Source organism: Solea senegalensis, linkage group LG6 (genome assembly GCF_019176455.1).
Source record: "Solea senegalensis isolate Sse05_10M linkage group LG6, IFAPA_SoseM_1, whole genome shotgun sequence".
Taxonomy (NCBI): domain Eukaryota; kingdom Metazoa; phylum Chordata; class Actinopteri; order Pleuronectiformes; family Soleidae; genus Solea; species Solea senegalensis.
In genome coordinates this window covers 18383441-18401468 of record NC_058026.1, presented here as the reverse complement: position 1 = coordinate 18401468, position 18028 = coordinate 18383441, and the positions used below count along the sequence as shown (strand labels likewise).

General features: G+C 40.7%; 1 protein-coding gene across 1 annotated transcript in view; it reads right to left on the bottom strand.

The window, feature by feature from the left end:
* The window catches only part of LOC122770968 (protein sidekick-1-like), a 262286-nt gene extending 245931 nt beyond the window's left edge, over window positions 1-16355 (bottom strand). The window contains exon 1 of the mRNA XM_044028205.1: window positions 15262-16355. Within this exon, the coding sequence (XP_043884140.1) occupies window positions 15262-15427 (166 nt within the window). The 5' untranslated portion in view covers window positions 15428-16355. The remainder of the gene's footprint in view (window positions 1-15261) is intronic.
* Between the last annotated feature and the right edge of the window lie 1673 nt (window positions 16356-18028).

Genomic DNA, 18028 nt, shown 5'->3' with positions numbered 1-18028 from the left:
TGTAACTCAGAGCAAATCATGGGAGACGATGTACATTTTTAACCAAATTTACATCTCAGACGACCACGTCTCGGTTCACACAAAGTATTAAAAGAAACTGTAAAATGTATGAAATCTTTGGCAACTATAGTACTGCTGTTTATGACTTTATTATATTATTTGAAATGATGCCTTCAGTTAGCTCTACACTATCTGGGAGCGTTAACTCACTGCCAATAAAGAAAATATAGCAAATAATAAGTCCACAAATATTCTGGCTGTGTTCATTGCATTATGTTGATTATATTTTCAGTTGATTCTTTGATTTCTTACTTGCTGAAATTCCCATAACAACTTAATAACTCACAGAGCAACAGTTTTAATTTGCTTACTTAGTTTTACTGAAAGTAAAATTCTCAAGTGTTTCATATGAAACGTAGAGAAGCAAGTAACTCCCCTTGTTTCTGAGGCTGTAAATGTATACAAGAGGGTCAATATGGTGAATAATAATAATAATAATAATAATAACAACATTAAAATGAGATTGACTACTCTACAAACCTTTGATAGCAGTGAATTACAACTAAAACCAGAGGATTAGCAGCCTCCATACAGGCCAGGTGACATTAACCTGCCCCCATGCCACAAGAGAACAAACTCTGTACATCGTCCATTTAAAAAAATATCCTGTAATGTTTAGCCCGTTTGCAAAGTTTTGTCTCTATAGTGATCCATTTGATAAATTCTATGTCCTTTTCATAAGAGAGCATATTTAAATGTAAATGTAAAATTCATTAAAAGATAATTATTTTGCTGTCATGTCAAAGCAGCATAAGATGCATGGTGTAATCTAGTGAGAGAGCTTCCATGAAAACTCAAAAATCTTACTTACGATTAACAATGAACCTACTCCTGTATTATGAGGTCAGGAATTTTATGATCGATGAATCTGCTGAGTTTTGAGGTTAATCGATCATATTGGATTATCATTTTGACGGCAAAATAAACACACAATCACATCTTTGAAGCTGGAAATGGAAAACATCGAAATTATTCCATCAATCTATTTGCACGTTCATGTTTCTGTTAATCCAGTAATGAGATAATGAGACAAGTCATTTCTGCTCTATAAAATACACAGCCTTGGACATATTTTCACCTTTCTAAAATATAGCAGTCTTTCTTCATTGGATTCTGCTTCAGTACGTTCAATTTGAAATAAAACGATGGCTGCTTTTCTACAATTTTCAATTGTAACTGAGCTGAGAGAATCAAATAATGAAAGGAGTCGTTTCACTTAGTCTATAACTTACAGAAATTACTTTACAGCTTAAAATGATTGTGATTTTTGTGACGACGATTGTGTTTGGAAGAAAATACTTATTAGATCAGATTAGATTGTATTAATCCCACACCAATGGAACACAGTCAAAAAAGTGACGAATACAAAATAGTGAATGGGGTGCAACAATTAATCAGTGTTGACAGCAGGGGATATAGCATCATCGATTTAATAACATCATCTCGTTTTACACGCAGTAGAGTTGAACAGCATCATCTTTTATGGCGTGAGTCATCTTTGGATGGCAAGATGGCAGACACTTGTGTGTGAAGCCTCAGCCAACTCCATTAGCTGTTAGCGCCACCAGAGCTAGCGAGCTGTTAGCTCATCAGTGGTGGAACTAATGGCGCCAAAGAGACTGATGCTGAGTTTTGAGTGTAGAACCAAAAATACTCCCTCACGTGGTTTTTCAGAAGCTTTGGTGTTGTGACCGTCTGCTCGGGACGACAGTGTTTGTGTCCACCATTGTCACGGAAAACACCGTTGTCTTCTTCTGGTGATCAAAGAGGACATGGGCGCAGGCCAAACTGTGCTCACAGTGCCCTCTGCTGCACAACCGTTTGCTCACTTCAAAAAGTGATAAAGTATAAAAAATACACATTCAAATAATCCATGACTTTTTGACTATAACGTTTTAATTGTGCTCCAAATAGTAATAGAATAATTGGTGAAAAAAAATATAAAAAAAATATGACAAGCTGTTAGCTCAGCTTTGTGAGGCTGCAGTGAAGGCATCGCAGGGTTCAACATCATGTGAGGTTATAATAAATAACATTGTTACCTTGAGTGTGTGAGCAAAATATCTGAATGTCTAAGAATAGTGTGTTGGCTTGTTTTTTGTTTTTTTTTAAAAAAGTGACAGCCCTATTTCAAACCCCTGCAGTTTCAGAAATAATGGTTCACAGTTCTTTCAATACCGACACACACCTACTCATTTTAGAACTGAGACTTGGTACTTCATAAATGTGCATTTGTGAAGTAATTCTTCATATAAAATTCAAACTATCCAAATACTTTTACTCTGGACTGTATGTACTTGTTATACAAAGAGAGTTATGTAATTTCATGTCATATTTGTCTATCAATTTTACTTCATTCCGTCCATCTCCTACTTTCTGTTGCAAGTTTGGAGCTAAATGACATTCCCAACTGAGTGACACAGTTGAATGTCAAGAATGTTTTTGATTTAAACGCAACCATCATACTAAATACAGCTGAGCCCCCAGACTTGAGGGTGTGAATGTGTTTTCTGTTTGTCCTGAAATGGTCACATCTTTGTGCAAACTCCACAGCAGCTCAACACCTGGTATTGGTACTAGTGAAGGGTGTGCATCACCAAGAAAACAGCACAATTAATTTCTCTCTTTCGCTCGAATGGTTCCATTTTATTTTCATTTGTTTGCCTTCCTATCTTTCTGCTCCCACATCCAGATAGAGTGAAACCGGCGAGAGATGACTTGTGACTCAATCCACACACACACAGTGTGTTTGTACGTGTGTACATTTAATAAGATGAATGTATGTGCGCCAGCCCTTCCCAATTACACAGAGTGGAGGAGAGAAATAAGTGGTAGAAAGGAGAGAAAGATGCAACACAGGCAGGGATGTAGGAAAAGAATGATGTGTAATGACAGGGGAGAAAGATGAAGTAACATGGGATTCTCAGACTTACTCTTCAAGGAACTCACTTCATCCATCTTAACTTAGTATCTTGGACTGTGTTTTGATTAAGTCTGTTCATTTTCTGAGCCATCTTCTCACATCCATCCATCTACTCCAGTGACCCCATAAGTGACAACCTTTTCTCGTTTCCTCCATACTTTGCCATGGAATTACTTATTTTATCCCTTTGGTTCTCTCTTCATGGAACAGTATTATACTGACGATGGTGGCTCTTGTATGCTTTAAAAAAGGAGCATTTCACAAATGGCTCATAGTAAATAAAAACATTGGAAACTAGATCTAGCTTCAAGTGCAGCATCTTACTGTAAAATGGCCAAAACCACTGAAGCGACATTCAGGAGCAAAACAGTCAAATTAATTAATTTACAAAACTATCTAGGAGCAAACCAATCTGATGTTCAAAACTGACAATATCTGCAACCGTAACCCACTTTCCCTACCTTGTTCATTACAACTTTGTCAGCTTTCAAAAATATACAGCCGATAAGATCAGGAGATTCTCACAGAGACGAACCAGCAATTCAATGACATTCATGTTGTGCTTACTTTGATGGAGGAAGTAAAACAGGCTGGGGTTGTAAAAAGAGAAGATTAGGAAGAAGTGAACAGCTCAACAACAAGCTTGAAAAGAAGTAATAATCCGAAACTGACTTGGAGGTGGTCTAGATTTCCACAGTGACGAGTAGTTCTTAGGGCTTGGTATATGATTAATGATTACATGAGCTGATAGGCTGCACACGCATTAGCACAAAGATTTATGTGGCTGAAAGTCCGTTATACCTGCAATGAACTAGAACTGATGTGGTTAAGGAATTTCCAGTGCGGTTATTGAGAGTGACGGTGTGCGGTGTTACCACCCATCACATACAGAACACACAGCAACATAAGATACATTATTGTTGAATGCCGCATCTTATGTTTTATTTTTTATTCCCGCTGTTCTTCCTCTTTCTTCCCTCATGATCACATTGTGTTACAGTGGTTGTAAGGAATGCATGTTGTTCACTTTACAGATATCTGAGAAGGAGCGCAATTAGCCATCACTGCTAAGCTAACTGAAGGTCTACGTTCACTGACTGTGACTATACGTGGTGTAGTGAGGTAGCGAGAGTGTCGCTAACAGAGGGCTTTTGTGATTTTAACAATATGTGTGTGTCGAGTGGATTGATATCCACAACAGTAGAAAACGGTGCAATGTCAGTGAAACAGGAAATTATACCTAATCTTTGTAGAAGCATGTTAGCTTGTCACTCACTGCTGCTCTTAAAGGGCCACAGCAACACTGTTTCGCTGACTGTACAGTTACCGTTGTTTTTTTGTAACAAGCAGTCTAAATATGAAGTGTTCCATGCAGTTGTGGCTGTCAACCTCTGCAGTGGTCTCAGTCGTACTATTGTTTCATAATTATGGTTATCATGACATTTTGTTAGGTTAACTCTAGAACTGTGCAATGTGGTGTACATGTAACAACTGTAGCACCAATGTGCAACAACTTAGATCACAGATCTAAAGTGGGAACTAAGTTACGAGGTGGCAGAATGTTGATCTGATTGTTCCACTGCCACCACTGGGGCAGGGGATTGCGTAGGAGATAATTACATCAGAGTGTTATTACGAGAAAGGGAAAAAAAACATTGGGTTCTTGGATTTGGATTTGGTGCTGGGCATGTGCCCATACAATTCTCTCTATCATTATCAGTCCAATACTGATCAAAATCACTGGATTGGTTATCAGAAACAAACCCAAAATCAGAGTAATTCTTCACTGAGCACAGGCTGTAAAAACACACAGACATTCACTATTGATGTGATGTGACCAGAATGTTAGTGAGGGGTGTACAATTTATGTCAGCCAAGAAAAAGCTTGAACACTTTTTAAATATGTAATGTTGTATGTTGTTAATTTAAAAAGTACTAGCACAAATGTGTTACTAAAAGCTTAGTAGTCCAAGTTGTATTACATCCATCCATCCATCCATTATCTACAGCTTTATCCTCCACCGGAGGGTCACGGGGGGTAATTTGCCAATCTCAGCTGACAAAGGGCAATAGGCGGGGAACACCCTGGACAGTTCGCCAGTCCATCGCAGGGCCACACACAGAGACAAACAACCCTTCACTCTCACATTCACACCTATGGTCAATTTAGAGTGACCAATTTACCTAATCCCCATATTGCATGTTTTTGGACTGTGGGAGGAAGCCGGAGAACCCGCAGAAAACCCAGACACACACAGGGAGAACATGCAAACTCCATGTAGAAAGGCCCTCGTTCCAACCGGGACTCAAACCTGTCTTGTTGCTGCAAATGCAATTGTACATTTTACCCTCCTTTAAATGTATATCACGTAAACATTCAAAAAAAGTCAATTTGTTCAACAAGTCATTTCAGATCAAAAACATTCACTGTAAAAGACGTGGCCAACAGCTGAATTCATAGGACTGTCCAGTCTCAGAACTTCACTGAATTTAGACATATTGATGAAACATACCTAACATGCAAAACACACACATGTACCTGCAGCACAAAAACTGAACTGTTTTTATTCAGTATCATACTATACAGTTTTCCCTCATGTGCTTAAAACAGACACATGCGTACACACATTTCTGCAGTGCAAATCTCCATACTGTTGGCTCCAGAGATAAGTCCACCTCTAGCTTGGATCAAAGGACTGAGTTTAAAAAAAAAAAACTCTGGCCACACACACACACACACACACACCCTTTCAAACACCTGTAGCAGATCAAACGCATCAAGCTGAGAACACACACCTGCAGCAGTGTACAGCCTTTGCACTGAACAAGTAAATCATGCTGCTCAAATACACATGCAGTGGCGTACACTCCCTTACTTCTACTCAACCCCATCTGCCCTCAGTAATATTACGTGACTGGCCACTGACTATGCAAAGATCCTTTTCAGACAGCATGATGGGCCCCACCACAAAGAAAACATACACAAACAAATGAAGAGCCTCAGCCAGGTGCATTTGGGAGGAGGGGAAGAGGTGGGTGGGGTGGGGGTTCACATTTGATGTTCTCCCTCGGAAACATTTGCACTGCATATCATTCCACGCCCTGCAACTGACACTGTAAAAGTGCAGTGAAAGGAGAGAGGAAAGGAGAGACAGATGGGAGTGATAAATAGAGAAAGTGTGCAGAGTTTAAGACAAAGACTGTGGTAGGATACTCTGGAGGGTTGCCAGTCTGACTCCCAGTGCTGACTGAACCAATCTAGTTGAGGAAACTTTCTGCACATCACTATAAGACTGCTCTGGAGCCTTCGACTAATCTAGTGCTGCCACTAAATAACTGGCAGGACAAGGCAGGAGTTTAAAAGACATCCCCCAGGTGCTTAAGAGAGAGAGTGAGAGTGTGCGTCTCTGATGTATTTCCAGCCACCTGTTTTTTTTTGTTTTTTTTTCACCAGTTGTTCCTGTTAATTAGGGATGGCACATGGCAGTGGCTGTGACTTCTTCATGTCTGATACCGAAATCACAACCTCCAATATACCAGTCAGTCCATTGCAGTCATTTCTACACCTTTAAAACTAAGAAGCTGTTAACACATACACTATATGGACAAAGGTATTTGGACACCTGACCATTACAACAACAGGGACTGTAATGAAATACGTAAACAGTACTTTAGTATGAAGTTAGTTCCCCTTTTGCAGCTTTAACAGCTTCCATACTTCTTGGTAGACATTCATCAAGATTTTTAAGAGTTAAACTTCTGTAGGAAATTGTGTACATTCATTCTGTAGAGCATTTATGAGGTCAAGCACTGATGTTAGAAGAGAAAGCCTGGCTCGCAATCTCTCTTCCAGTTCATCCCAAAGATGCTGGATGGGGTTGAGGTCAAGAATCTGTGTGGGCCAGTCCAGTTCTTCTAGACATCCATCCATCCATTTTCTACCACTTTATCATCCACATGATAAATGTCGGGGACTGCCTAATTTGTGGCGCATCTGCCAAGAGCTGAAACAAGTAATCGATTCATCGATTATTAATCGATTACTAAATTAATCGACAACTATTTTGATAATCGATTAATCGGTTTGAAGCTTTTGTCATGATTAAAACAAGATTTATGATTGTTTAGGCTTCTTAAATGTAAATATTTCCTTAATTTCTTTGCTCTGGATAACAAAGAAATCGTTAAAAGTGAATCATTTTTGTTTGTGGACAAAACAAGACATTTAAGAACATCTTCATTTCCAGGTTTGACAAAACACTGATCAAGGTTTTTTAAGGTTTTGTGATAATTTATGCACCAAACGATTAATTGATTAATCGAGAAAATAATCGATTATGAATATAATCGCGAGTTGCAGCTCTACATCTGCCGCAAGCTTTTCGTTAGTGGACTTCGTTTGTGTGCAGAAGTGATGGCATTTAAGAGTTCTCTTGAATGCATCTCATTAGCTGCTTCCCTGAGCTCAATGTGCCATGAACCCTGCGTTACCTTGCACTAGCTCTCATACACTGGAGTTTAGAATATTCAACATTTGACAAATAATACCATCAAATATTCAAAGACCATTTTTGCATTTTTATTTCAAATGGACAAATGTCGCCGCAAAAAGATTGTGCAAACAAATCAAATAAAAACAGAATCAAGGCAATACAAAGATCCCCTTTCACTAAAGCATTTTCAAAAGCAGCACATTTAAATAAGAGGTTCTTGGAAATAAAAAGGACAGTAAAAGAAAAAGACAAAATTGATATGAAACACAAAACCTAGCTTTGTTTGTATAAAGAAGCCACCACTGAATTTAAAGTTCAATTTATTTTCACAACAAAAAGTGTTATTCACTGTCCTTCATTCACTGCAACCTCACTCTTCTTTGAGGAAAATGCAATAACTGTACACAAGTTTTACCTTGTAATTGTCTGAAATTCTAACACAACTATTCCTGTGACATCTATCTCACAACTAAGAGGGCCGTCCAGGCACGACCTTGAGTGGGACGGAAATAATGGCTTTGAGAAAAGAAAAGAAAAGAAAAGTAAAGAAAAAGAAGCAAACTGCTGATATGGCTTTACTTTTCATAGGAAAAAGTGTGGTTACAGTGTCATCTTTTATACAAGCGTGGCATATACAGTAAACAACCTGCACTCTGTGAGGTGCTGTAAGCTTTACTAACTATTGTTTGGTCCACCATTGGAACCTCTGTACATTTTTTTCTTGATTAAAGATGAATTCCTGTGAGGCTGTACGTGATTATCTTTAGAGAAGTTTGACTGTTAACAACTTTGCACAGAGCTCACTGCTATCACTGAGTTGAAAGTTCTTAATATCATTAAGCCCCATAAAATGTACTACATATGATGAAACTGTCACGCTGACTTTTGGTTATTAGTTTTGTATCATCTCCCTCTGGCTGCATCTCAAAACACTGAAAATACTCACGGATATAAGGTTCATCACATAAGGGTTACCTCAAAAAACAAATCAGTTATGTGAGATTAAAAACAAAATAACAAAGAAAACAAGCGCAAGAATCCACTGTGTCATTATTTGATATTTTTCAATAAGCACCTTTCACATTTCACAAGGTGTTCTGTGACGGTGTTTGTGTCATCTCGCTGGTGCCTTCGGTTTTTCTGCTTTTCATATCTTTTTCAAATGAGATGCCGTGTGAAAAAATATTACCCAGCGTTCTCAAGCATGAGCAGTCAGCCAATATTAAATTCATATTTATTTTAAAAAAAAGAAAAATTACAAACAATTCAGAAGATGAATCAAATATTTCTCTTGTCGTAACTCTTTTAGGTTTAATATACACATTTACATGACATGTGCATGTCAAAGTAAACTTATATAGCTAAATACTTGTATACTTGAAACCCTCTATTCTTCTATAGAGAATGGAAACAAATAATTCACCGAAATGTAAAACGTAGAAGATAACAACAATTCTGACAGAAACTTCTAGAAGAGAGGAAATTAGATGGGAGGGACTGTAGTGCTTTCTAAATTCCCTGAATAGTATATATTGAGTTTCTAAAACAGGAGAAAGAGAACTTGGCTTGTGACCGAAAGGTTGCTAGTTCAATTTCCCGTCCGGTCAAGGGTGAGGTACCCCTGAGCAAGGTAACCAATCCCCATTGCTCACTCTTAATTGGACAATCTAATTTGACCCCAGCCACAGGGGTCACACATTGCATACTCACTGTTCCGGTCCCAACAAAGTAAAAGTAAAACTTCTCTGCCAAATCAAATGTGCGTATCATCCACTGTGGCGACCCATAGAGCGGGAGCAGCAGAAAGACAGAAACAAAAGATATTGAACTCTAAATTGTTATCTTTTGACCTGCATTATTCATTTGAAAGTAAAAATAAAGTAACCCTACATCTGCACAGGGCAGTGTTAATGGCATTATAGCAGTAGCAAGGTGAGAAGACACCTTAGCAGATTATAAATGTAGTATTTGTGAAATGCTCTAAGTGGATTTTGTGACATAAACACCCACAGCAGGTTTTAACCTGCCTGCATTGTCTAATCAGTCATTAACACCAGGTGTGAAGAGGTGGGAAATATTCTTGTTACCAATATAGAAGCTATTTAGTGTAACCCGTGTCAGGTTGGATCAGTAAATTAAGTTACAAAAGTTAGCTCTTACATTACTTTTTTCGTTCAGGTAATTGTGTTTTATTTCCATAAATGTTCGGGCACAGCGGATCACTGATACATTTAATTAGCAACTCCAGAGTGTGGTATTTACACAAGCCACTAAACAAGCACATCGTCACTCTTCAGCAGTGGAAAGATTTTTTTTCTTTCTTTAATTCCCCATGGCCACTCTGCTTTCACAATAGCCAGAGGTCTTTTTAAATGAGTTTGTTACTGGAATTAATTTGAAAAGCGCCACTTGGAATTCTTGTTTTGACTCCTCACGACCCAGTCTCAATAAAAGACTTAGCACATTCAAACAATAAATTATCAATGTATTGCTTTTGGGAGCAGCGATGACCTGACAGCATACGACACAAAACATGCATTTGGAGGTCACAGTTCTAAAATAATATATTGTATGTTCCATATTATAAATCAAAACATGTAGGAAGAGAAGGATGTGCTCAGGTGTATTAATTTGCCTAATAAACACAAATCGCCCAGATTGTGATCACTGTGCATAAAAACAGCTATTTATCAACAGGTGAAAAAGTATTTTCTAAACCTTTTACAAACAACTAAATAGCTCCAGCTCCAAGTAAAAATTCCACCAGAAATATCCACCAACTTGTCACAAATTTACTTAGGAACGAACGGTCTAAGGGGAACCACCCTAACCCAGCAATGTGTGTTTAAACATTCCCTGTACTTTAAGTGACAAATACAGTATGTGTTTATGCTTGTGTGTGCACTGTTGTTTTGCTTTGTTTAAGGTTGTGTTTTTACTCTGTGATGTGTTCCAGTTCAGTCAGTAAATATGTTTTATAGGCACTTTGATTTATTTGGATGTGTACCTGGAAAAACATCTTTGCCACCACCACGCAAAATCACACCCACATGTACATGGCAGATCAATAGCGAACTCCTTCCCCTATCTTAGATAATAAACACCAAGGCCTAAACTACTACACATCCTCTATTCCACCTGTGTGGCCTGCAGCAATAGTTTCGAAAGTCCCTTATGGGGAAACACAGAGGGAAGAAAGGATCAGAAACCAAAAAGAAGAGGAGCAATTCTGAGCGAATAAACACAAAAAAATTATGAGCAAAGGGAAGCATGACAGAGAGGCAGAGGGAGACAAGAATGTCTCCCACTTGGCTCATATTTCAAAGCTCTAAAAGGATGTTTTTGAGGAAAGTGTCTATAAAAATGCAGCTTTTCATGAAGACAGGAAACTCTTCTGACTGGGAAGAAGCACAGTCATGTGTAGACACTTCACAGACTCAAAGCTACTGTCAATTACTCTATGACATATCGTATTTAATATGCTCTCTTCAACTGACCATAGTTGTTGCCGTATTGTGACTGCAGTCGGAAACTTCTGACCTTTAGTTGACCTCAACACCCACTCAACAACTTGTCACCCACAACTCGTCACTGACCAGCGACAGCAGGTTTGTGCTTGACCAAACGAAAATGGCACCTGCCTCACACTCCACACATACCACTTTTCACACACACACAAACACACACACAGGTGATTATTTTCGATTAGGAGACTCTGGCTGCTTCTCTATCGCTGATACTTCTGCTGTGAGAAGAAAACACTTGGGACTGATTGAGCTTCAAATCTGACACCAACAAAAATACACACCTGCCAGCCACATATACTGTATGTAGTCTGCAGAGTCGTCTGTTGAGAATAAAATCTCTTTCACACACCTGACAGGTAGAATAACACACAAACACACACACACACTCTCAGAGCACAGAGTGTCAAGTGGCTGTGTAAGTATGGTGATTTGTACTTCCTGACAGACAGGAAATAAGGGAGTCGAACAGGGACCTCACTAACCTGACATCTATTCCACACACACCCCACCCAGTCTTCTTCTTCATCCTTTAATATGACACACGTGCACATCCACATACACAATCTATCAGAGTCATGAATCTCTCCTGATGTCACCAGAATTCTAACTCCTCCAAATTGGAATTTGATTTGTGTCTCTGTGCAAAAAAAACGTGTGTGTAATTGTTTTATAAATAGCAAGTTTTTACAACTACCTACATAGGACACCCACAAAAATGTTATTGAGTGACAAAACTTGATATATTAAACATCTTAACAGCACTACTGAGAGCTGAAAGCACAACTCATCAGCCTCCAAATTAAAATTAATTGCAAATGTTATATTTTTGACAACTTTCTCCAAGCCACTAGTGAGCAATGGGCTTTATGTCAGTCAGACATGAAATTAATTTTCAGAAAACTAGTACATTTTGTTTGAGCACATTATTTTAGATGTTGTAATAATAAGTTAAGTTCAGCATTGAGTGAACTTTTACATTTAAACAGAATAACAATCGACACACATGGGTGTGTGTGTGTGTGTGGGGAGGTGAAAAAGTCAGAGTAAGGTTATGCAGCCTGGAAAATGATAATTAGCTCTCGACAAAACAAGGCTTCTAAAGTACCGTCTCCTCATGACAGTATGGTTAAGCGAATTTCCTCTTCAGCTCTAACTGATATTGATGAGAGACAAGGACTTGGTTTGTGTGTGTGATGCTAGCCTATCTAATTTTGATTTTGACATGATGCTCAAAATTGTCTAAGCCCACCACACAAAGTCATATTGATGGCTTCCATTCACTTAAGTGGTCTAATCAGCATCAAGCTCTGGCTAGACTGAACCAGTGACATGTGTCATATAAACCTTAATCACACTGATAGATCCACAAACTGGGACAGCAAAATGATAAAAAAAAAAAAAAACTTTGTTGGCCTCCATGAAGCTGAAGCTAACTTCCAAAGACATTATGAGAAACTAATCTTTGGTAACAGCACTGAAAATTGGGACCTGTGACATCTTTTTAGGCAATGGTTTAACAGCTGGGATGCTCAAGCCATATTTTAATGCAATTACCTTGGGCAAGGGTATAATAATGAATACTACCAGTATTTTTTTATTACACTTTGGCTACTTACAGACCATTATCTTTATCCACAATTAGCCACCAGGACAAAATCATTCTCCTTTTCCTGTATTACAGACCTAATTGTTCTTATAGCTGTTGCTATGTAAATGGATCCTGCGTTTGACCATTACTACAGTTAAATATTTTACGTGGTCCTGTGTGTTTTGTTAATTATTTGTAAATGCATGGCTTTTCAACTGATGTTAAACAAGAAATTCTCAACAGCTGGACAGTGAGTCATTCTGAACTGTGTTCACACTATAGAATATATTAACATTGTGAAACGCACTAAATGTGACCCCGTCTTTTGACTTTGCTCAGAATATAAAGTCTAGAATGAGGCTCTGTCTGTAGCCATGCTCGAAACATGAATCAGTCAAACAGCTGTGGAGCAGAACCCTCTCAGTGACAGGGAGGCAGGGAGAGGTGGGGGTGATGAATAAAGAAGGTGGGGGTTATGAATAAAGAGGGGAGTCTGGTGAGGTGAGCAGTGGAGAGTGAGAGGTTCAGAAAGTGAGAGAGGAGGAGGAGGAGGTACAGAGGAGGGGAGACAGTAAAATGCTGCCGTCACTTAAACCTTAAAATGAAAGATCGATGAGCTTATTTAAATGTGCTCCCAGAGATGAGAGTTGGCGTATATAGAGCCTTGCATTTATGAGGAGGGGTGTGGGCATCGATTGACTGAAGAAAAAGACAGAGAGAGAGTGGAAGAAAGAGTGGAATGGAGTGGGACTGAGTGGGGGAAAGGGAGCAAGGGAAAAAGAGACAGGAAGAGATCAAGAGGATCAACCTTGGCTCATGAATTTCATCCTTTTCCTCCTAAAATAAAATGTCCTAATAAATGCTGGGGATAGAGGGGTCGGAACCTGGAAAATCTACAGCCTTCGATTGGCCGCCTGGCACAGCTTATTAAATCAATAACCCCTCCCCCATCCCACCCTCCACCACCTCATCCTCCGACAGCCAGATCCTGAATCTGTTTCACTAATTCCCATTTCGCCCACTAGCACACAAACAAGCACAACCCGTGCCACAGCTGCCAGTGTCTGGAGGTACAGGCATTTCACAGTAAAATACTAGTAACAACTAAACTGGTGGGGTTTTAAGGGTGGAGGGTTGTAACTTGGGTGCTGTTGCTGAGACCTTGACATTAGAAGGAGGACAAAAAGAGCTGACTCTGCAGCTACACTGTCTCTCGGTCTTCCACCTCCTCCTCAGCACCAGGGAGGGAGGAAACAGCGTGGGTGTGATGACTGGGAAAAGGAGGGACAGGAGCGCAACTTTTGACACACACAGAGGTGTTGTCATACCGTCATCATCGATTGAACTGCAGGCACAGTCTTCTGAGTGACAAGCACTGCATGCCACATTCTCGACTCTAACCCTCCCTCCCTACTCAATTTTTTTTCATCTCACCCTCCTTATCATGCCACTCCCCACTCGCTCCACTGCTTCTTCTCACACCACCTCCTTCTCTTATAGCCACACTGCCTCCTTACTTTCTCTCCCTCCTCCCCTACGACCCCTCATTCACACTCAACCAGACACTTTCCTGCACTTAAATGGCACACACATTCCCTGTGCATTCACAAATAGCTCACCGCACCACTAGCGTCCGCACGCACACATATGAAGAGACATTCCTGAGACCCCCTCCTCCGCATGACCCCCAGCCTTACATTCTGCCCACCACACCATCTGTGACCCAGGGAGAACCAGTCTGACCTTTTCTCTGCTTTTGTTTTGCCACTTTGACATGATCCCATGAGGTACATGTTCACATGGACACACTCATTTTCACAGTGTCTCTCCATCATTCTCTCACTCTACAGAGACCAAAGAAAACAGCACACACGTTCACGTAACATGGCAACACTCAATTTTCACAAACAACTTTCACCAAGAATCAATACCTCATCATGTTTGTCTTCTTTTGGCTGCTATATTCAACAATTACTCCACACAGTAACCCACGACGACCACATGTCACACACACTAATCTGGACACCTGCCACCACAATAAGGTTAATACTCCACTAATAGCAGGCAACTTAAATGAATACACAGTGTTTGGCTGCATGTGTGTGTGTGTGTGTGTTTGTGCCACACCAAGAGCTTAAGCAGGTCATTGAGTAAGAAGGGGATTACTAGTGCTGTGATGCTGTAATACCCCAATCCAGTCCCCATATACATCCTCAATAACTTAATCTTGCAATCATCATCCTATGATATATGCATCATCATAACAATCATGATAATTTACCCATGTACTCTAGTAAGTATACAACCCCCAACCCCCCACCAGGATGCCTCCTGCACAGAACACAATTAACCTGACTTAATTTGCTAAAAACAATGTTGTTGACCCAATAAACCCTGCTCACTCCCAGAATCCCTCCTGCTGAAACACACACACAAACAGCTACACTCTGTCTAATTAATCACACCATGGTTTCCACTTTAAGTCTCATCATCTCACTCTTACCCTGTTCACCTCAGTCCCAGTGATAAATGAGAAAGTCAGTGTGAGTCTGCAAAAACTGCTTCAACAACGGCATCATAAATTGTTCTTTCTGTCTAATTCGTGTGGATGTTTCATTTGGTGCATCACCTGACAAATGAACCCAGGATCCGGTGGAGTTTAGCTCTTACCTTGGCCATGCAACATGTGGCAGCAGCTGCTGAGTAGAAGCAGGAGAAAGACATGTAGACACCGGCTCCTACTCTGCGTCGTCCTGGTCCCCACCGTCATCATTTGCCCGATCCCTGCTGTGGGTCCCTCCACACGCTCCGGGGAGCAGATAACTCCCGGTTTCATTGCGCCAGAGAATGGGGGGACCAACTGTGTCCGTGTCCGCTTGTGCTCTGCTGCTGCAACTCTCTCAGGCGGGGAACAGGTCCGGTACGGAGAGCAGCGGGACTGAGCACCCTCAGTCCTCCTTGCTTTCCCGGTGAAGCAAAGATCCGAGCTGCGGGAGTTCACTGCTGCTGTGACAGACAATCTCCGCGTTATGACTTATCCCAGCTCCAGCTGTCCGAAAGTCGGCAGGAGGAGGATGAGGAGGTGCAGGGGGAGGATGAGGAGACGGAGGAGGAGGAGGAGGGTTTCCCCTGACCAACAGAAAGACTTTCCCCTCACTCGTGTGGCTTTCACGGTGAAAAAGCGGCTCCAGGGTAATCTGCGTGTGCTGCGTCTGAGTCCGCGTTTAACTGCGCCCCACCATACCTCATCTTCATCTGGATTGATCCGACCACGGAATTAATACATTTGAGTGTGTTTTAGACTTATCGGCTTATTCTCTGCTGCTGTAAACTCAAATCCGCGCTTGTTTTTGGGGGTCTTCACTGGGGATTTGTCCCGCAGATCATTTCGCTGTTTGGACAGCGGTCGTTTTCACACAGAGAAATGCAGATTATCAATATGTGCGCGCGCACGTGTGTTTGTGTGTGCGCGAAAACTCTAAAAAATCAACTCCCTAATTGATTGTGTAAATATAACGCACACTTGTGGACAAACTGCTACATTTCTAACATGCAGAGACTACAGGTGGCGTATGAGGATGCTGTGGGAATTCAACTTGAGAGGTCTGCGTGGCTGTTTATTGTATTCTTAACAAACAAAAAGCTCGTGTTTTAAATGCATTTTCACCATCAGTCCCAGCTGCAGATGCCTCATTCATTCCACGAGTGTAGACTATATATTATTAATGTTTTTGTGCCTTTTGAATTTGCTGTGTTTCTGGGTTTTTTTTCCTTTCTTAACTTGACAATAAATCCATTTAAAACTGAATTGCCCTCTTGTTGGTCTACACACACAGCTCGCTCTTCTCGGACAGTTTTAAGCGTACTGCTTCTGCTAATGATGATGTGCAGTCTATTATTGTATACGTACATTCACCAATTAACGACAGTAACGGTCAAAATGATGCACCACTCTCCCGGAAAGAGGGCTCTTGCCTCGGACACTTGATAGGTTAACTTGCCGTAAAATGCGCCGCTTCTCGTGTTACACGGTAGAAGAACAGAGACACAACAGGTTAGCGGCATAATACAACATCAACAACAACAACATACGCCTCTATTAAGTTGTTCAGTCTGCAGTTTTCGACACGCTGCAGTCGAAAGAGTTAATCCAACCCACGGCAAAGTAACTCGGACGCTATCGTTTTACTCTCACTGCGACACTGACTGGAGCCTTTCTCCCTTTTTTTATCCCGTCTTCAGCGGTTCAGAAAAAAACAGTCCAACCGGGAAACAAAAGCACCACCGTTCCTTCGTACTCACGGCAGTTGTGGTGTCCTGTTAGCAGCCGTTAGCGGCGCTTTGGCCGGTCTCTCCTCCTCGCGACTGTGTGTGTGTGTGTGTGTGTGTTGTGGCTCGGGGAGCCGCCGACTGAAGCGATGCGTCTCCCTCCGCCGAACACCTGCTCCCACCTCCTCTGCTCCACACACACACTTGTGGGAGAGAAAGAGAGGGGACGCGCTTGTTCAGTCGCCTTGAAGAAGCTTTTCTGAAAGCAGACGGACAAGTTTTGTAACTCAAGCTGTACTTTTTCTCACTCGTGGCCGCACACCCATCTCGGTTTCTCCGTTAATCTCGGCTCTCCATCTGTCTCAAACTCAAAAAAACTAAACTTCTATTCACTATCATCACTTTTTGTTGATTGGTCGCCACGCGTGCTCTTGCTGCTCCAATTGGTCAGTCTGAGCTAGGGGCGGGGCACACATCAGTAGACGCCCCCTCCCATTCCCTCCAAAACCCCACTCACTCACTGGTTATGACACGGTTTTAACTGCAATATTAATGACAAATGAACAAAATGGAAGTTGATATTTAATTATTATTGTTAAGCAGCTGATACACTTACTTTTAATTGTACTTTTATGTACTGTAACTCTCTTCTGTTGGTGTTTTATGACAATCTGGATGAATAATGTTGCATTAGTTTAGTTTAGTTTAGTAGTTGTTGTTCCAGAGTTAATAGCTAATTTATATCTGCGGTCACTGGGCAGGCAAACAAACAACTATTAGGACAGAATAGGAACATAACATTATACATAAGACTACATAAGAAAACTAATAGGTAGACAAAGAACAATTAAGACAAAATGACAATACATAAGAAAAATTTGACCTGAGTGTCGTCTACAATAGATGACTTTCTGAGGTGATTTTGTGAGCTCCAGTTGCAGTCCGATGTCAGAATTACCAAGTTGAGAAGGCATTCGTTCAACTGGAACAACCCTCAAGTCAGATTTACAACTTGCAAAGTCGGAGCAACCTCACCAACGTGTGTCCACCTTTTTTTCTACTCTGTCACAAACACGCTCACTCCCAGTTCCGACCTCTGGCTCCCGATAAATTGAACACTTCAGTAATAATTCCTTCCCTTACCTCCATGGTTCTCAAACTGTGGTAG